Source organism: Strigops habroptila, chromosome 16 (genome assembly GCF_004027225.2).
Source record: "Strigops habroptila isolate Jane chromosome 16, bStrHab1.2.pri, whole genome shotgun sequence".
Lineage (NCBI taxonomy): Eukaryota > Metazoa > Chordata > Aves > Psittaciformes > Psittacidae > Strigops > Strigops habroptila.
The window spans coordinates 4,195,887-4,215,889 of NC_044292.2; the positions used below are offsets into that span (position 1 = coordinate 4,195,887).

Below are 20,003 nucleotides of genomic sequence, written 5' to 3' on the forward strand. Positions count from 1 at the left end.
CCTATCCAACTCTCCTCAATGGGAATTATACTCTGGAATGCTTCCATGGAGCATGAGGACCTTCATCAAGTAAATAGCATGAAGTATTTCATCCTAGTTTCTGCTGCAACATAGTAGGATTGCTAAATTGTCACATACAACATAAACAAAAACATCTTAACTTTAAGAATACAAATGCGAGTGACAACAGCTGCAACCTTGCCCTATAATCCCACCATAAGATATAGTATAGGATAAAAATAAGTTATTTTGATTCTCCTGGAGTGTAAGTACAATGAGCCTATGTTGCAGCTGGTCCAATACAATACACTTTACATGAAGGCAATTCACTTTAATATGAAAACACTATTTTAAAGAGATAAGAGAAGTTTTAAAACTGTACATTATTTGGGCATTACACTAGGAGAGTGGGAAACTCCCTATATCCTGATCAGTATCATGAGAGAATTCATTTCAGAGTCCTCCAATACATGAGCAAAACATAAGACCGTAGTCTTATATTTAAGAAGAAAAACACCACCCTTGAAAAGGAAGAAACAAGGAACAGTTCACATTATTCCATGTCAGATGTTTGTCAATTACAACATAACAAATAGAACAAGAGATTGAATAAAAGATATATTTTAAGAAAGTGAATCAAAAGAAGCATCAGAAAACTGGCAAGCTTGTTTCAAAGAGCTTCAAGAAGAAATTATATTAAATATAAGACCACACACACATCCACTTGCTTCCCAGCAAGGAATCTGAGGAAGCAAGATTTTAAGTGTTCACTATGTTGAAAAGTATGAATTTTTTTAAGTCATACACAAAGAACATATAAAACGCTGAGTGTTGGCCGCAGGAAGGAGACATCCTCCAGACAAAAACTACCTAGCAGATGGACGCAGGGAATAAACAATTAACAAGGGGAGAAGCAGTTCAACCCCAATGACCAGCCAGGGGTCGCAGGTCAGGGACAGCAGAGAAAGGAGGGACACGAGAAACACCGAGCACAGACCCCGGGCGATAGCAGACCCCTCAGTAACACTCCTTCCCTCACACAGGTTTCCCCTTGGGGCCAGAAAAAGAGCCCAGGAGCAGCCCACCGCCCTCACCCCCAGGGCCCGGCAGCCCCCTCAGGCCCCGGGCCCCTCAGACTCACCTCATCCGCACTCAGCTCCTCCATCGCCTTCCTCTTAATGGTGAACGGAGGGAGGGCGCTTTCCTCTGCCCCGCCGCGGGGCAGCTCCGAGGAAGCGCTCTCCTGTCGCCTCTGCACCCCCGGGGAGCCTCACAAGGGCATCTCCGGGGCGGCCGCGCCGCGCCTCGCCCACCGGCAGCTGGCCCCGGCCCCGCCGCCGCCGCCGCCGCCGCCGCCCCCGGCCCGCTGCCTGCCCGCCGCCCGCGCCTCAGCTGCCGCTGCCGCGGCCTCAGGGGAGCCGCTGCCCCGCTGCCGCCGGCCGTCCGCGCTCCCCGGCCTCGGCCCCCGCCCGCGCCGCGGCCCCTGCCCCGCGCGGGGATTATTCATCAAAACAAGAGGGCAGCGGCGGCCATCTTGGGGCGGGATCACGTGAGACCGCGCGGCGGCGCGGAGAGCCGGGCATGCCGGATCCCCGCGCTAGGCGCCGGCCAATGGCAGCGCGGGGAGGCGGCGCGCGGGAAGGGAGGGGCGGCCCGCTCGCGCCATGGCAACGGGCGCGAGGGCGGTGCTGGGGGGAGGAGGGGCTGAGGCGGGAAAAAGGGCGGGAAGGAGGCGGGAGCCAGGCTGGCGTTCGGCCGCTGGGCTCTTCACAGCATAATGGGTCCGGACGTTCTTCGCTCTTTTAAGGTGTTAGATCGCTCCTCGGTGATGAGTGATTGAGATAATACAGGCTTGTTGTCTAATTACTACAGCCTGTGTAACACGCCAACGAAGGCACTAAACCCTCAGTGACCCTCAGCCTTTTCTAAGTGCAGTCTGGACCTGAGGTATTTTTTTCTTTTCTTCTGTAGAAACACAAACTTTCCTGCACCTAGTTCTTTCATTATACCACAGAGTCGTATTTTTGTGAAAAATATTAATGTTTTCATCGTCTTTCCCCTCACCTTTGAAATGAAACTGCGCTTGAGAACAAAGCGAGGTCTCTGTTGGCTTTAAGTGAATTGGATGTTCGCTTCTAGCTGTGCTTGTCTGGTCCATTATAATGCTTGTAGGTGGAAAAGAAAAGGATTTTGAGAAGTTGGCATTTTGGAAGAGAACAAAAAAAAGGGAGTTGCATCAGCAGGTTTTTGCCCCAGGATGAACAGTCACTAATAATATCTTAACAGGCAGCTATGCACAGGGCAGTGTAGTTTGACTCAGCAAGTGAAAGAATCCTATAAAAGGACAACAGGATGTTCTTAAGATGGAATTAGACTGGTTTGTATGAGCAAGGTGTAGAACTAAGATGTCATTCCATAAGCACTGCACATAATCATAAAGCAACAAAATCGATCAGGGTTTTTTTATGCATATATGAGGCAGTTATGATATTTGGTCTTGTGTGCCAGTACATCTTAACATATTGTATTGATTTAAAGGTGTTTGAACAATGTTTTTGTTCTATGTTTGTGTTTTTGATGACTTAATCAAGGTGCCCGTTCTGGGCATCTTGTAAATAATTGGATCATAATATGTATCACCCGACTTTTTGTAGATCATATGTGTATTGTTACTTTAAATTTTTTAGATTATGCTTTGTTTTGTGTTTCTTTATTTCCTTGGGATTATGTTTCACTTTGTTATTTATTTTTTTTCCAATGGAGTTGGGACTACAATCCAAAGCAGAGGCTTTTTGCATGATTGCACTTGCAGTTTGCTCTTATGCTACACTGTTGGTTTAGTCCGTATTATATAGTCATTGCACAGAATAGTATGCAAGAAAATTATTAGAAGACTACACACAAGTTTGTGTCTTAAAAGTTTCTGAGTAAAAATTAGTAACCTTAAAGGTACTTTTGATGATGTCAGGGAAGAGTTATGTGCCCTGTTTAAAAGCAGTCTGCATTTTGTCACAAAGACCAACTTTTAGAAGCAATAATAAGAACCACATTCGGTGATTTGACTCCTTATATTTTTAGGTAGCACCTATATAACTTTTTTTTTCGTCATTAGAGTGTTTTAGAGACTGTGAATCCTGGCTGTTCTTTTGGTTTTCCATTATCTATTTTGATTGTAAAATCCAAAGGCAACACATTTCTGTCCACCTTTCTATAAAGTACTTTGCTATGCAGCTGGCATACCTTAAAATCATCATAATACCCATGGTTAGCAAGTTGCACTGAAAAACCTCAGAGGTTGGTTGATGAAAAAGTTGCACTGTCAAAGCAATATTGTAAGATAATTGAAGTGAAACACCTTTGAGTAGAACCTTTCAAGTGTTCCTCTGGCAAGTTTTGTTCTTGTCCTTCAGTTCTATAGTTGAAGTGCATATCTCAGAATCATAGAATCATAGAATAGTTAGGGTTGGAAAGGACCTTAAGATCATCTAGTTCCAACCCCCAATCTTCTTGGCAAAGGCTGTCTTAATGTCTTTTCTTTCCCCCTACTTCCAGAACATGTGGCTGCTCCCTTACTTGTTTCACCTTGCATTTCAAGATGTTTAATTTGTATTTTGTGAAAGCATGTGACTTCGTTTGCATAGAAATGAAATTGGGATAAGCAGTTTTGTCACTGTAGTACCTTCTCTCATCCTCAAGATCTCCAAAGCATCCTCAAGCAAGTTCTGCATAGCATTGCCTGCTTTCAAATCAGCAGTTTAAAGTAGGAAGAAAAGTAATATCACTGCTAATAATAACTTTTCTATATTTCTAACAGTAAGGAGTTCCTAATAGCAGCCTTACTAGCAAATTATTGCACTTCTAGTCACACAGGTTTCTAAGGTTGCATTTTTCTGATGTCTACTTGGAGTCTCTCTTCGTACTAATAGAGTTCTTAAGGTCATCGTTGCTTTTCTGTATGGCTTTTCATGCCTGTCTTAAAAGCTGTGGGGTTTAGGAGATCTGCAATATTTAACACTTAAAATACTGCTGTTAGGAACCTCTACAATTTCAATAAGGACTCGATATGTTCCAGAGGTGCCACCTAGTGGAGTAGCCAAGTGTGCGTTACTGGTGCTGTGTATCGCTGATAAACATGACACGTTAGGTCTGCTGCACGAATTCGTTATTTATATTAGAATCACATGGGAACAGTAATTTTGTTTTCAAATAAATGAAAACTACTCGGTTCCAGAAGAAAGACACTGTCAGGATCTATAGAATAGACACCATTTTGAGGCTGCTTCCCCAAATTTCCCTAACTGTCTAAAGGGTACTAGTTCTTTTCTTCATGTTTTGGAAGCTAGCTTAAATTTACATAGGCCTCTAGTAATCATATGGGGGGGGTTCAGTCTAACCAAAAGGCCTCCGTGCTTCATCAGGTGTTGTCTGCCTCTGGTGGCAGCTTTAAGAATTCTGAACTGACAGGAATTATCAGAAAGGTGGTACTAACATTTTAAAATGTCAGGGATTACTTCAGAGGTGTTTTTAATAGGAAGTAATTAAGCTACTAAGATTAAGCTAGATTTAATCAAACTCTTCTCTTCCCACTAGTGATAAAATCCCTGCAATGTTAGTGTTAGCAAAAATATGCAGCAACTCATTTCGCATGTAACTACCACATTGATCTGACCACTTACACGTGTTTACATGAGGCAGAAGAAAGCCTATTTCTCTGTGCAGCATTACACAAGGTCAAAAAGAAAACCATTTAATCTAATTGAACAGATGTATGCAAATAAATCTTAACTAAAGCAGCATTGTTTTCCCACCATGTACGTGCTTATGGAGTTCAATTATTTTGCAGGCTGGAATCTGCTCAGAATGAACTCAGACCTATCTTCATTGTTCTGGGATTTCATCACAGGCTGGTTTCCTCTGGTAAGGTGAACCTAATTATTTTTGAGAACAAAGCAGCTAGAAAACAATATAGGACCTTGCATTACACATTTAAGATACAAGCAAGTGGAGTTAACTACTACTCTACATCTTGAAGAGAAGCATTTTGAATAATAAATCTGTATCCTTTGTCTGCTTTGGTATCTTCACTTCTCTACCACAATTTCCCCTCTGTTTTGTTTGATGTTGGCACACCCCTTTAGAATAGACAGGTTTTCTTGTTTTGATTTACACTTTTAGTTAACTGGAGACCCAAGCCATATCACTTACATTTTGGGTTGGTTTTGTTTTTTCCTCCAAAACCACATTCAGAAGTCAGGTACTGAAGATTGGTTTGGTTTTAGACATTTATTAGCAAAAATCAGACACTGGCAACAGCAGACTTACTTCCTGAGCCAGAGACATCACAACCTTTATTTCACAGGTACAAGGAATCAGTTCTTCTCCATAAAAACATTGCTGGACACAAGGATGCAGAGTCTCCTGTACATAGCTGTTTCTCCATGTAGGAACAAGTATATATGTTCAAGCTCTCCTGAAGACCTGTCTACATACTTGATTCTCACAACGAAGCTCCTACAAACAAAACCAAATTATAGATGTATATAGTAATCAAAGGAACTGATTCTAAAGATGAGTGTAAAACCTTTGCCATGACTACTGACCACCACTCTGCTGCCATGCTAATAAGTTATGATTAACATTCCAAATTCAATTTACATCACGTTGAAATAATGAAGTTGTTCCACCTAAACTAAAATCAAAGCAGAATGTGCTTTCTATGTACCATCCATTACAAATATTACAGGGGTAGAAGTAGACTTGTGAATACCCTGCCCACATTATAGATCTTATTTTTGTCATATAGATACAAAATTAGTAGAAATATGAAGTACATACCAGGTGGAGGTCATCTCCTTCAAGCCAATGAGTCCAGCCTCTGTTCTTCTTCTCACCAGTCTGGACACAGACAAGTTTGTCATTTTCCCAGGTAACTAGGCTCTGTGGAAGAGGAAACAAAGAAGTGTTTCTGTACTTTTTTGTCTCAGTTCTGCAATATACTCGTAGACAATGCCCTTTTATCCTGGATAAAAGGGGACCTAAATACTACTCCTGATGGACAGTGAAACTCTGTGCCTATAACTCGGGCTCCCACCTCTGCACTGCATTACAAATAGTATTCTTGAAACAATTTCAGCTCAAGTAGCTGCATTGATGATGGCATCTTAATTTTGTCATGGACTCGTGGTTTTATATATTCAGTCTTACCTTGCATTTTCTATTATCCAGGCCTTTATTATCTTCTTCAAACTCTTCTCCAATTTTGAACTGAAGTGTATAATCTCTGAATGTGCTAGTGGTGTGGATATAAAATGAATCACCCTCTTGTTTGATCACTTTTTGAGGCTTCAGCATTTTTGCTATCTTGCGTGTTGCAAAGTCGATACCTTGGGTAGGAGGCAAAAAGGTCAGAGCTGTATTTATCAGCACCCATTTTGACAGCCAGGACTTAGCCTTTATTACTACTAGAAGCATTTCTTAGGTAGTTGTTTTACCTTACTACTATGCAAGGTTTTGTGGTTTGGTTGTTGTTGGGTTTTTTTTTTGTTTAAAGCTGTATATTACGCAGTTTAAGTCATGTTCTTGTTCATTGTGCTCTTTGGAAACCAGTTTACTCAATTGTTGCACAATTCCTATGCAAGATTTCTAGGACTTTGAGGCTGAAGAGTCCTTTTAGGAGTTGGGGGGAGTTAGTTTCCCACACAATCGCCCTAAGCTTGGTGCAAGCCTTGCTTACCTGCTGCTTAGATAGAGGGAGTAGTTAATGCTTATTCCCATCCTTTGAGAGAGGAAAGGCATTAAGTGAATTGATAAGAAATCTTCTCACCCTGTACCTTAAATAGGGTAAAATGAAGGACAGTCTTAAAATTAATTACTCAGTCGTGTTTTCAGAACATGCTACTTGCCACTAACACTTTTTAAGTGCAACTAGAAACTATCGCACTTGTCAAAAGATTTCCTGGTGATCCGTAATGATCCTGATGTCCTTGGTAATACTGAGTTTAAAGCAGTGCTTCTGAACTTTTTTCTATTTCTCCAGGGAATGTTTGTTTCTTTAGAGGAACAGCCATCTAGTTGGCAGGCAACCGAATTACACTGCATCCCAATAGCATGCTCAAAGTTTTTGGGAAGGGGATGGGTAAAATGTGTATTAATTAATTTAGTTGTTTTCATTATCTAGATTAAAGCTTTTGTTTTATAGGACCATGAGAAGTTTCTCACTTTCTGCAGGATGGAGTTATGATCTTGACAGGGTGGGTTCAGCTACCATGTGTTGAACCACATGGCTACTTGTGCAGTCTGTGTTTGAGTGGGGCTTAATTACTGTATGCATTATAGAAGTGCCAGAATCTGTCAGTCATGTTTTTACGTGGTTACCAGTTTATTTTTAGCATAGAGGGGTTTGAATTCAGTATCAGCAACAGCCATACCCAGGAAGCCTAAACACTGTTGTAAGAATGTATATATACAAACTACTTACAAATCTACTTTTAGAGGTTGGTATTAAATTGAAGGTATGGCTAGGCTTGTAATAGCCATGTCCTTATCCATAACCCTCTAGTTTCTCAGCTGATTGGATATTAGCCTCCTGACTCTACTTACCCTGGCAGAAAAGCTTTTCATTCAAGCTCTACAATACTGGTTTCAGTCCTTGTTTTATTCAGTATACTGGCAGCCAAGCAGGAGTAATTAAAGATAGATAGGTTGTAAATCATCAATAGGATTCTTTGCCTTTACTTTTAAGTAAGTTCCCCCAGTTACATCCTGAAAACAAATTGCATTTTTCACAAGATTGCTAGTTAACTGTAAGAAGCCCTTTACTTATTTCAACAACATTTATTATCGAGGAACAGACAATCCCTATTCCATTTGAAGACATTAAAACATTAGGAATATATTACTTAGTATTCAAACTGAGGAATAAGCTCTCATTATGAGAGCAACGTTTTTTTTCTTGTTGATTAGAAGGATTAGAAACAGAGAAGAGTTCTATCACCATGTTAAAGGTATCAACTAGCCTGCTTAAGTAGGTCACCTAGCATAGATACATCCACAGAACAGATTTCATTCTAGTTGTGTGTACAATAAGCAACAAAGGACACAGCTGGTCATCAGTTTACACAAGTCAAAAGGCAGAAAGGGGTGGGAGAGGCAGGGAGAAGGGAAGGCAGCACACAAGGTTCTCTGCTGTCACCATCTGTAATAAGCTTTGTACAAGAAAGCTAATAAAGTACCAAGAACTTTTAGCTCCCTGTTAAAGCACTGTTAATCTCTCTCTGTAAGACATCTGAGCAAGCTAACAGGTTAGCTTCAAGCACTCCAGAAAAGGGACAGTTAAAGAGACTGATCAACAAGTCACAGTAATGAGAGAAGGATTTTGTAAGTTGTTTAAAGGTAAATGACACTAAACTAAACAACTCCCTGGAAGTGGCAAATAACCAAGAACTTTTTTTTGTTACTTTGTATTTAATTAACCCTAGACACAGGTTCTGTAAGTTTGTGCTCAAAGGCAAGAGAAGGTGAGTGGACAGGGCAAGCTCTTCCCTGTCTCTGACAAAAGCTGTAAAAACATTCTACTTTTAACAAGTGTTAGGCTGAGAAATTCCTGACACTTGGGTGACAGGTTATAAAGTGTAGTTAAAGCTGTCTGTTTGCCATTCCATATTATGGTTCTTCCATTGGTTACCAGAGAAAAAAGCTTCAGCAATATCTAGGTTTTAGAAGAACTCAGACTTCTCAAATTCAAGAGGACCCTTACAAGAAGGATAGAACCAGGTATTTGCACCTACCTAAGGCCACCATATAACCTTCAAAGTTGTCATTGCTGACAAGGTTCCAGGTCCCATTGAAATCCGCAGGCATTGCCAGACTGTGGAAGGAAGATGCAGTCAACCTCTGGCCTAAAATCAAAAATGAAGAAATAATTTTCCAACCTGGCCTTATATAAGGAACACTGTGGGTGGGATTACACCCCAGAGCCTTACTGATGGAGGGGAAGGGTATTTCTGCTGAGCCAATAGGCAAGAGGGTGTTTGTACATCAGCTTTAGCTGCATTGGAGGGAAAAGTTCACAGTTACTGAAATCTTTCTGTGGAGCAAATGTTAACAGCCCAAGAGTTGCAGTGCAAACCAAGAACTGGTTTGCATTGAGGAACTGATCACTCTTGTATACTGTGAAGGGAACCATGGACACATTTTGTCATTACTAAAAGTCCCTGCATGGGTATTAGAACTGTTGCTTTATGATCTGAGATCTACATATGTGTTGAAAAGGTGGTCTACCCACGGAAATACAAGCTGTATTTTGTATTGAACAGGCAGGGATTGACTATTAAGCTGTGGGTGGTATTGTATCAGCAAATTTTAAAGCAGTACCTCTGACACAGTAATGGAGACAAGCATTTTATCTTGTTGGTTTATGTCTGGAGTGAAGAGTACAGAATGAACAGAGAGCATCACTGTCTAGTGGTTATAATAGAAAAGTGTCAGACAAATCCTGTTTGTGTATGTTATTTTCTGATGTGACTCTCAACACAGCTTTACTATGCCACAGTTGACCTATTTGTGTTCTGATTTCTTTAATGCTCTTAGTTATATCCTAGTTAAATGAATATATACATTAAAAATTCTTTATCTGCTCAGATGCCTTACCAGGTAGAAAGTTCATGTAACAGTTAGGCATGAGACAGCAGATCCAGAGGCCTGAGCTCTGTTCCCAGTTCTGCAGCTCTGTATTTGTTTTCCTAGATGGGAAAGAGGACAAATACCTGTTCATGCAATCCACTTTCTACTCCTAAAAATAGCCAATAACAAATTCAGAAGCTACTCTTGTGTATATGGAAGATGTAGCTCCCTCCTTTGCTTTTTATTCTTGAAACACACAGTAAAGGAAAGATGACACAGAAGTTACTCCCACTGGTGCTTTATTAGATCCAATATCGCATATAGGGAGTAGAGCACAGGATGCAGCAGGTAAGCTTCATTGTTGGACTTTTATCTTCATCAAAGTGAAAAATCTCCTAAGTGATGACCCAGCAAAGTGTTTGGAAAAGTGGATAAATAATGCTTGACTTCAAACAGAAAGGATATGTAAGGAATTTGGAAGCGAGATTTTTTTTTCCTTAAGAAGATACATAATTCTCCAATCTCTTGCAGTTCCTCCATCTGTGGTTACTTTTTGCAAGCTGTATGCCTTATTGTTACAACCTACCAAGAAGGAAATATATATTTCACAATCCTGAACAACTAGGCACTCCAGAATTGTCAAGTACAGGACAGGTAGATGACTTCATACCTCAGTTTACTCATCAGTAAGATGGGGAAAAGAATTGTTCCTAAAGTCACACATATTTTTTGAGCATTAGCTTAATCCCACATTTTAAGTGGTCACATGGAAGAATAACGAGAACTACAATGAAGGCTACATTAAAAGAAAACCCCAAAATTGATGGGCAAGGGAAATCGTAACTGTATTGCTACCATAATGAAAGGGAATTTGCTATTCTGAATCTTGAATGAGGAAACTCACCTATAACTACTACATTTAGCTGTTTACTGGCTCAGGTTAGGCTGAATAAAAAGATAACATTTTGCAAAGAAAATTACACTTCCCTGAACTTTAGCTACATTTTTGGAGCTGACAGTTTGACCTATATGACTCACAGATCACACTAGTAGGAAATTAGGACGTCAACGCTTGTTTCCTGTTTGCAGATGGACATTGTTCTCTATCCTATACTAAGCTAGGAATAGCACAGAGAAATGATAATTACTGTTTCGCCTGGATGCAAATAGTAACATTTCACCCATAATTTGTTATTACAAACACTATGTATGGTAGTATGGTAGTAAAGCACTCTTGCAATACTGACTCTTCCAAGCAAAGAGAAGTCAGTACTTGGATGAGGCCTGTGTAAAAGCCTGGATGTAACATTACAATTGAAAGATAAGATAATGCAGATTGTCTGGGATATGGTGCTTCTTTCTGTAGATCAATACTTAATCTCAAACTTAAGACTTATAAAGGCTACCAGGGTTACTATTTCAAGGCTCAGCCAAAGAATTGCCTACAGAATGTTTTGTAAGAACCGGCGCGTGCCCTGGTTGTGTCACAGGATGGTTCATTTCTTTCTCCACTAAAGTCCCCAATTTTCTTTTTGTGGAAAGTATTTTTTCCATCTTAATTGCTGTGCAGCATGGAGCATCTAACTCATTCCATTCAGGTTGTGCCCTTATTTCAGAAGTAGATGAAGTATTTATAAATACTGCTCCAGTATTTATAAAATATTTTGAGTCTGGATTACATGGGTGGTGTACGAGCCCCATGTTCTCTTAACAGAGCAGAACTAAGTGCAGTGATGTAAAAAAAACCCTCATTTTTGTTTGCACAACATTCATGAATGCATTATAATTCTTTTATAAGGAAGTTCAGTGAACTGCATTATTCACAAACTTGACATTTTCCAGTATATAGATTCTCTTATAGGTCTATTCCACTCTTGAAAGTCATAGCTAACATTTTTGAATTTGCCACATCACTGACCGTGATGCTGATTTTAATAACTGAACACAGGGTGAGGTTACTTCTAGTGCTGTACCAGGCAGGTTTCTGGATCCCATGAGTAAAATGAAAGATCAGTATTCAGCAGTCAGTGTAATTTTTGAACAATGTTCTATTTTGTATATACAAAACTGTACTGACACCATTCTACCTACTTAAAAATCACATAGTCATCAGACATCAGATTTGGTTAATAACAGCATGACTAAAATTAGCATACTACATGCAATTTATTTTATTGAAAGACCCATCACACATAACTACATTAAAACCCAGTGAAATGTAACTGTTTGAAGACCCAAGCTTTATAAAACATCCTATTGAATTCGCAGTTTCTCTAGAATTACACAAAGTGCACCAACACACACAACAGCATCATTGTTTAGAAGAATAAACCTAGACTTAAAGTGCAGTTTTACTCTGAAAAGTGACCACATCGATAGGGTGCTTTCTTATTGGAAAGATGTGCTCTGGTTATTCAGAAGCACACTAGTTGACTTGAGTGCTGAAAAGAAATCTTTCTTGCTCTCTATTCTTGTCAGTCATAAAGACAGACAGCAAGCAGGAGAGAAAAGTGGGTCTTGTGCTTTCCTACACACCATCAACAATATAGGTATCTTCAACCAGTTATGGCAGTTTGATTGCTAAGGTGTTGCAGGGGGCATAATTTACCATCAGTACCTTTATTACTATTGATGATAAAAGGACAGTGTAAGCTTGCCTGAACTCTAGGGGACAAATGGCAGATAGAGCACATTTGATGCAGGAATCATCAAGAAAAAACAAAAGAATCCTTGATGGTACTTTCTGTCACAGTGCAGTTACAGATGCACTTCCAAGTTGTGATCTGATATTACGCCAATCTCCATGTTGATTCTCTAGACAGCCAGAGCTAGAACACAGATCTTCTAGTGTATAGTAATTGTGCAGAATTTCATGTGGGGCTCCAAGTCTTCATGTCCAGTGCTAGCTCCACTGGGGGTTACAGGTTTTCCTAACAGCGTCTCAACTCCCCTCCTGGGTTTTAGAGGAGCCTCACAGGCCCCAGGGCTGCCTGTAACATTCTGTGTTTTGCATCTGGCTTCAACACTCCCACTAAGCTCCTAGAGATGCCTAGACTGCTCCCTCAGCTCTTTGAGGATCCCCTGCCCAGGGGAGGAGGATGATGGGTTGTCACAGTTATGTTCTTGGAACATGTCCTGGTTCTAGGCTACCTGCCCCGAGAATCTCCCATTCTGCTGGATGTGGTGATCTGTAAAATGTGAACAGAGTTATCTTGTGGAGATCGTACGAAAAAGCTGTTGACCCACTAGCGAGCATCTTGGAAACCGTGACATTTTTTATAAGGCACATAATCAAAACAGATGGGATGACAGCAAATAAAGGGAGGTAGAATTCCATGAGCATGACATTCACAGTGCCTCTCTAGTTTATATTCACATAACACAGACAATATACTGCTAGATTCAAAACCAGAATTCTAGCAAAGAAAACCATTTCACTTGTGCACAGTCTTAATATTCTACTATTTCTTTTCAACTCCAGTTACAGGAAACAATTCTGGCTATATACATTTGGCTCAAAAGTAAAAGCTCATTTATTACTTGAAATAAATGGAGAACTGTCTGAGAATCAGTGCAATGACACTAATTTCTATTCATTAAATCCATAGCCATAAACCAGTTTCTGAAGTAGGTCTGTCCTTCCATGGGAACAGTGCTGAGCTTAAAGTACAGCTTTGGAAACATGAATGAAGTAAAGCACAAGGCATTTTGGGAGCAAATTGCACAAGAGCAGACAAACAGCTGCATATCTGAAAGGCAGGCAGCTCAAAGCATGGTATATCTAGCACCACTTCAGCGAGGAGCAACTTTTTTCCCTTCCAGCATAGAGCAAAATAGTTTCTTTGAGGTGTACATGTTGGCAATTTCTTAAAAAGTTAAATAGATTTCCTACCAGTAAGTGGTACATTTTGAAATAAAATGGCTTTGTCTGTTAAGACACTGGAAGTTGCAAAAAATAGGACTCAGAGCAGTCTGAGTTAAAACCAATCAAAACATTCTCCTTTGGTTTGTTCGTTAATTTTTACTTTTCATCAGCAAGTGTGAATTCTTGTATTTAGTTCACTGCACTGTAACAAAATGTTTAAACGTGAAAATCTTATTATTGGATTTAAAAGTTTGTGTAGGTCCAATCATTGAGTGCGCCAAACTTCAACAGCAACTACGTATGTACTAAAGCCACAGAATTAGCTTGCTCTTAACTTTAAAAAAACACAAACCAAAAAAACAACCCCTAAAAAACATATTCTCCTGTACTGAACTGTAGCTTTTTTTCACAGCAGAAAGTTGTGTAGTTAGTTGTTAGTTGTTAGTTCTTGGAATCCCTTGCATTCTTCTGTAAGGGAGCCAAGACAACCCCAGCATTCTTGTCTTCACTCTCTGGACTATATAGGTTATGTTTTTCTATGTATGCTTCAACCGCATCAGGCACTAGGTAACGAATGCTTTGGCCCCTCCGCAGTGCTCTCCTAATCTTGGTGGAGGAAATGTCATTTGTGATCCATTCTTCCACAAGGTGAATGTTATTCTTATGTCTCCACAAAATATCAGACTCATAGATGAATTTCTGAACGTTGTTTCCAGCTCTACTGATGCATACAAGGCCATGATTTTCCACAATTTCAGTGATGTCCTCCAACTTCCACAGATTGGGGATCCCAAAAGACTCCAGCATGTCACTTCCACAAAGCAGTTTAAGCTGTGGGACACCTTAAACAGAAAAACAAGTGAGAAACAGGGCTTTGTTTAGGCCACCAGATTTTAGCCAACTTGATAGGGACATTTAATTTCTAGGCTACCTTTAATCTTTGGTTAATATGAGACAATGGAATGAAATAAAAAGACTCCGAGTTTATAATTTATAATGAGTAGCCTTAATACAGGATTTTTCTGGGGGAAATAAGTTATGGGAGTCCCTTCATCCAAAAGGACTGGAAAATAAACTTCAAAGTGCTCATGTCCTATATATTTTACCCTTACAGTTGTCGTGTTACAAAGCCTACTGCTTTATGCTGTGGAATTGAAGGGAAATCAGCACCAAGAACTAGCATTAAAAAAAGCTACTCATCAGCACAACTCCCTTGAAATAGTGACTATTGTTAAGCATTTAATTTCCAAACAGACTTAACTTTTTATATCTGGACTCTGATTTTTCTTTTTAACGGGCTCATGCCTATTTAGTTCCTGTTTCCTCTTCCGTCCTGGCTTTGTTAAAGGTATAGCATTCTGCAGGCTATTTGTGGGATCAGGAGATATAAGCTTTTGTTGATGGTACCTGCAAAACAGAGGTGTTTTAGGTGTTTTAAAGATGCAGGAGAATATAGGCAAGAGTATGGTCTACTAAGTGATCTGTCACTGCTTCCTCCTGCAGAACTTTCACATCCAAGAACTGATCTACTGGAACAGGGACTTGTGAGAGCTGGGTCATAAGATGGTCAAAGTGGAAAGATTTCAAAGCAACAACTATAAGGTTGGTTTGTTTCTTTTTTTAATAACGATTCATTTTAAAAAGAACCACTTCAGTGACTGAAAGAGTAAAAAACTTAAAGATATTCCTTCAGACAGTTCTCATGCCAGCCCTGAAATACAGAAATGGGCAGCAGAGCACAATCAGAATCAAACAAGAGAAGCTTGCATTGCATGTGTCTACCCCATTCTAGTCTCTTGTCCTTCCCTGTGAATACCTTTTCAGCACAAAAACTGAATTAAGGCAAAGAAACAATATATCTTAAAATATTATCATAGTCTCATTTTCTGTACGTTTAAGACTAATAGTGCAATCTTTCATTTACAATGCTCATATAAATAGTACTTCTGGATTCCCTGAGTCTCTTCATATGATTTGGGCTTAGCCTGCTATTATTCTAGCTTGTTAGAGCTAGCACCATTCCTTATCTTTCTATAGGTTCTTGAGACTTTTTAGGGTTTGGCTGAAGAATACCTTAAAACTTTTAGTGTTTCCAACCACTCACTCTGGCTGCTTTCCCAATCATCCACTTCCACCCAGTCAGAGTTTTTTGTAGCTAGTTTTGCCATAGCTACTCGGTGATCTGCACTGATCAGACCTTTCTTCTTATACGCATCACCGACTGGTGAGATTATTCCTTTGATGACTTTGTATTTTCCTGTGGAAAAAACACATAACATGAGAACATGAAAAGTGGTCGAGCAGATGTTACTTCCACTGTATTGTATTTAAACTAGGACATAAGCATTACTCACTGCAATCTCTTAAGAATACCAGTGCCAGCTCTGACAGCCAGTCCAGTGGAAAAGTACAGTACACTTCTTCCAGTGTGTAAGGCAGCACAATTAAATATTTAGTAAGATATATTAGAAAGAGATTTAAATAAAGAAAAACTGTAATACATTAAGATTAGTAATAAGCAACAGATCTATAAGGCTGTTCTCTCATGTATTTGGCCTACCCGATTTTGTATGATACAGACACACATACTAGCTTCAATTTCTAATTAAGTGTTTCAAAAAATAGTTATCACAGCTGTCCTGAATAATATAAATTACCATCCTACCTGTTTCATGGAAGTAGTCTTTAGCCAGCTCAAATAGCCTCAGGTGCATGTTGGTAATGGGGTTGAAGGACCCGCAGGCCAGCAGGACTACTTCAGTCTTCTTTTCGGAGTCTTCCATAGCTATTTCTCGCAGCTACAGAGTCAAGAGCAGAATGTTGGTGCTAGTTTCCAGCCACTACAAGAAGAGATGAGATCAAAAAAAGTTATTCATACTTATTTGTGCTGCCAATAAGCGCAAGAGTTCAAGATCAGATCGAACACTGTCTTTTCCTTCCATCAACGTTTGGCCTGTGATTGTTTGTATGATACTGCATGATCCAATTTCTAAGAGATTAAAACCACCGCATCTAGTTCTTTCTGGTTATCCCAGGATAGCGGTACAAAGCAAGGAGCTGAGCCAACAGTGGCACTGTGTTGCAAAAAGGAGGATAATTCTTCTGTGAGGCTTTAGAAATCAAGGATGTAGAGGAAAGTGAGTGTGTTAGGAAGGAGACATACGTAATTGCAGCTGCAATCCCCTCCTATATGCAAAAGGAAACATCTTAAAAATGAAATCCCTGAAAACAGGCTGCTTGCCTAAGGAGGGGACAGCATACTGCCCACTGAAGAAAAGCAGCTCATGCACAAAAACTTCATGAGGAGAGATAACCTGTCCCGATTGCAGGTCAAAGTTGATTAGAACTTTGCTGGTTATTTAAAATGCCAATGCCAATCAACTTCCTTACTTCTAGTGCTTATGGGGAGGAAGACGGGGAAGAACATCCTGTGACAGTTCCCAGAGCTGCTACTCTAAACTGCAGTGAGTCTTTCCAGCAAAACCTGTAAATGTAACATTATATTGCATTAAATTCCAGAGGAGAGGAGGGTTAGCATTTGTTCATTTGGGATTTATTTAGCTATTGCATGCTTATGGTATGTGGGAAGAAAGTGCGATGGCCTAAACATGAAAACATCTGATCTACATGGTGTTCCAGAAGTAAGTGGTAGGTGTATCAGTGGAACAGATGATTAGAAACCAGTGAATTTTAAAAGGTTTAGTAAAATCTGCAGTTAAATACCAGCTTTTCTTCTTTTTTTTTTTTTAATACAACAGCACTGATGCAATTTTGAACTTTGCTTTCAGAAAGCTGCTTAAGAATTGGTGAAAATAAGGAAATTACACTACTATTTCATTGCCCCTCACACTACATGGATTTTTGCTTCTCAGTGTTCTTTTCTTTCACAAGTATATTCTGACTTACCAGGACAGTTTCCCTTAGCCTGGCCTTGCACAAATGAAAACTGGAATATATTACAGGCCATCCTCCTGCTGTGGCTGTCCGAGACATCTGCGTTGAGCACGAATAGCCTGCTATTGTGTCTACAGCAACACCACAGCCTGGAAAAATCCCACAAGGTCACCCTCACGTTCTGTCCCCTTTACAAAGAGGCTGAGTGATGTTCGCAGCCACCACAGCAGTAAGATGTCATCACAGCTAACCTCGTATCAGCTACTATGCACCAACATCAAACAGCCCTTGCATAAAAGAGTCTTGCAAGGCTTCACATTTTGCAGGTGTTAGTACTTTTCTGGGCTTTCAAGTTTTACAGACTTTAGAAATACTCTTTATTACTGCAGAGTAGTTCAGCGTTTGAAGTGTTGGCGTTCCTTGGAGTGCAGCCTTCATGGGGCATGGGCTAGGAGAGTTACTATGGGAACAGCCAGGGAAAGGAGTTAGACTTGCTTTTGTCTGAAGCCCCACTTTCTAAAGAAAGTGGCTCATGCTGCAAATCTGAAAAGGGGTTTTTTTTTTTCCTTAAAGAAGTAAGGGCAAAAAGAGCAGAAAATTTTAAGCTGGAAATCTGCAGTGCCTTTTCTGGCATTGGCCAGGTGTCCTTTTTGATGCTGCTGGAGACTCTTCAGAAACAGGCAATTCTTGTATCATGAACTCACCTTGTAGCACTTCATATCTGCACAGAAATTAAGAATCTGATTTAGTAGCTTGCCCACAGCCTCAGTCTCCTCATTCACAGAGACATCCTCTGTCCAGCACTGGTTTCACAGTATCATACTCGATATTGTCATCTTCATAACCAACACAGCTCCAAAAGAGCTGGGATCTGCTTTCTGTGGAATAACCTTCATGTAGCTCTAACTTTTGGAGAAAAGCTATGCAATTTGCACATCTCAGCAGAGAAAAGGACAAGGTTCCAGTGGTGACTGAAGCCCAGCCATTACCTGAGCTGTGTATGAAGCCATGCCTCTTCTTATTGTATAATATGAGTAGTTTTGATGAATTAAGTGTAATTTGGCACTGCCTGACACAACTCTTAATTATCACAGTTTGACCACAAGATCTAAACTAGCAGCCCAGCTCCTGCTATACAGAGAGAGATCTGTACACAGGCATTTAGTTCCACACAACTTAGAACAGTCTTGAAATAATACTATCTTACGCCAAATACTAAATGAAATATTAGTAAAATCTCTTGAAGATGGAGGATCAAAGTAAAGTGGTCTTCACCGATTCTCCATGCATGTGGGGCATCCTGGATCATTTTCCCTTCTTCTTCAGAAGGAAAAATGAGGTGCCTTCGGATGTACTCCTTTACATATATGCTGATATACCATCTCATCATGCTTCTACATAACCTTACGCATGTTTAGTGTGTACCACTCGCAGTCCTGCTGGCGCTTAGCTGCGTTGGACAAGTATTTGCCCTAAAAACCAACAAAGTATGCCAGCAGTAGGTTTGGGGATGGTCCAGAACCCCAGACTGTTGGCTTTTGTGGACAAGCAGGCAATTTTGAGCATGCTTTGGTCAATCCGCTCTATATGTCTTAGGTAAATCGCTACTAAATATGCTTACACGCCTGTAGAATCTAAGCACGTTAACTTAGCGGTGCGCAGGCTCCTGATGGAAGCTCTCCACGCCAACCGCTCCCGCTTTCCGTGCGGTCCGGTAACCTCCTCCCCACAGCCCCGCGCCGCCAGCGGCCTACACGCAACACTGCCCCGACCCCGCCGCTATCCCCGCTTACCGCCCGCGGCCGCGCCGGCAGCTCCGCGCAGAGAGGCCGCACCGGGCGGCGGGGGGGCGGCGCGCTCCGATTGGCTCAAGTGCGACGGCGGCGCGCTCCGATTGGCCCCGCCGCGCCGGAAGCGGCGCTTGTGGGACGCGGCCCGCTTCGCCGCCGTTTGCGTTGTGCCAGTGCTGGCGGTCCCGCCCGGCGCGGCCTGCCCCAGGTGAGGCGCGGGGGGCCCGGGCAGCGGTTTGGGGTTGTGCGGGGCCGAGGTGGCCGGTCGCGCCCTCCTGCCTGGGTGTGTGGCTCTGCTCGGAGGAGCGAGTCCGGCGCGAAGGAGGAAGAGCCGGGCGGGAGCCTGGCCTTGAGGGTGGGGTGGGCAGGGCTCGGGTAGCGCCGAGGTTCCTCCTTGTCGGTCGTCCTCCCCTAGCCGTGTTCGCTCCCCTCTTCATCGTGTGGCTACCGCTGGCCTTGGTGCGGACTCTCAGAACTCGCTGGACCAAGGACCATGACAGGTGTCCCATGGGGACTGTTGCTGTTTCATATCCAGAGACACATACATGTTCTCCAGAGCGCTCCAGTTTTCCACAGCCTGTGATTCAAAGGTGTTTGACCGTTTCAGACACCTGCATCTGGGTTGTTGTCTCTTTAAATACTTTCCTAAGGGACCGCTGAAGAGTAGAATCTGCTTTTCACTTAGTGGGGCCTCCACATTTCAGTGACTGATGTTTGGTTTGGAACTGGTTTGGTTTTATGCTCTTTGGCTGTCTGACTCTTGCTACTGAGATACCAATCCTGTGGACCCAGCCTAACACTCTTGTATTTCCACTGCAGGAATCTCCCAAGTG

At 41.3% G+C, this 20,003-nt stretch overlaps 4 protein-coding genes across 13 annotated transcripts in view; 1 reads left to right on the plus strand and 3 right to left on the minus strand.

Moving 5' to 3' along the window:
* UBE4B (ubiquitination factor E4B) overlaps positions 1–1,606 on the minus strand; it is a 39,596-nt gene extending 37,990 nt beyond the window's left edge. For all 4 annotated transcript variants that reach the window (XM_030507811.1, XM_030507810.1, XM_030507809.1 and 1 more), the window contains exon 1: positions 1,142–1,606. In XM_030507811.1, the coding sequence (XP_030363671.1) occupies positions 1,142–1,165 (24 nt within the window). In that variant the 5' untranslated portion in view covers positions 1,166–1,606. The remainder of the gene's footprint in view (positions 1–1,141) is intronic.
* Positions 1,607–1,723: 117 nt separating this feature from the next.
* LZIC (leucine zipper and CTNNBIP1 domain containing) overlaps positions 1,724–20,003 on the plus strand; it is a 28,130-nt gene continuing 9,850 nt past the window's right edge. For 2 of the 5 annotated variants that reach the window (XM_030507824.1, XM_030507819.1), the window contains exon 1: positions 19,272–19,378. The gene's annotated coding sequence lies outside the window, so the exon portion shown is untranslated. Of the gene's footprint in view, positions 1,948–4,843; positions 4,918–14,989; positions 15,089–19,271; positions 19,379–19,471; positions 19,526–19,585; positions 19,776–20,003 lie in introns of those variants that run through there. The other 3 variants (XM_030507823.1, XM_030507820.1, XM_030507822.1) reach the window with 3 other exon arrangements.
* On the minus strand, positions 5,269–8,916 carry RBP7 (retinol binding protein 7). Its single transcript, XM_030507825.1, has 4 exons — positions 8,787–8,916; positions 6,205–6,383; positions 5,836–5,937; positions 5,269–5,511 (listed from the first exon to the last, which is right to left on the minus strand). The coding sequence occupies exons 1-4, from the start codon at positions 8,857–8,859 to the stop codon at positions 5,461–5,463; spliced, it is 405 nt and encodes a 134-aa protein (XP_030363685.1). The 5' UTR covers positions 8,860–8,916; the 3' UTR covers positions 5,269–5,460.
* NMNAT1 (nicotinamide nucleotide adenylyltransferase 1) lies at positions 11,652–19,246 on the minus strand. 3 transcript variants are annotated; one of them, XM_030507817.1, is made up of 6 exons: positions 19,174–19,211; positions 16,877–16,970; positions 16,152–16,326; positions 15,560–15,743; positions 14,748–14,893; positions 11,652–14,328 (listed from the first exon to the last, which is right to left on the minus strand). In XM_030507817.1, the coding sequence occupies exons 3-6, from the start codon at positions 16,267–16,269 to the stop codon at positions 13,928–13,930; spliced, it is 849 nt and encodes a 282-aa protein (XP_030363677.1). In that variant the 5' UTR covers positions 16,270–16,326; positions 16,877–16,970; positions 19,174–19,211; the 3' UTR covers positions 11,652–13,927. The 3 variants fall into 3 exon arrangements, with proteins under 3 accessions (XP_030363677.1, XP_030363678.1, XP_030363676.1); XM_030507818.1 differs by lacking the exon at positions 16,877–16,970 and adding an exon at positions 18,085–18,101 and having other exon boundaries at positions 19,174–19,192; XM_030507816.1 differs by lacking the exon at positions 16,877–16,970 and having other exon boundaries at positions 19,174–19,246.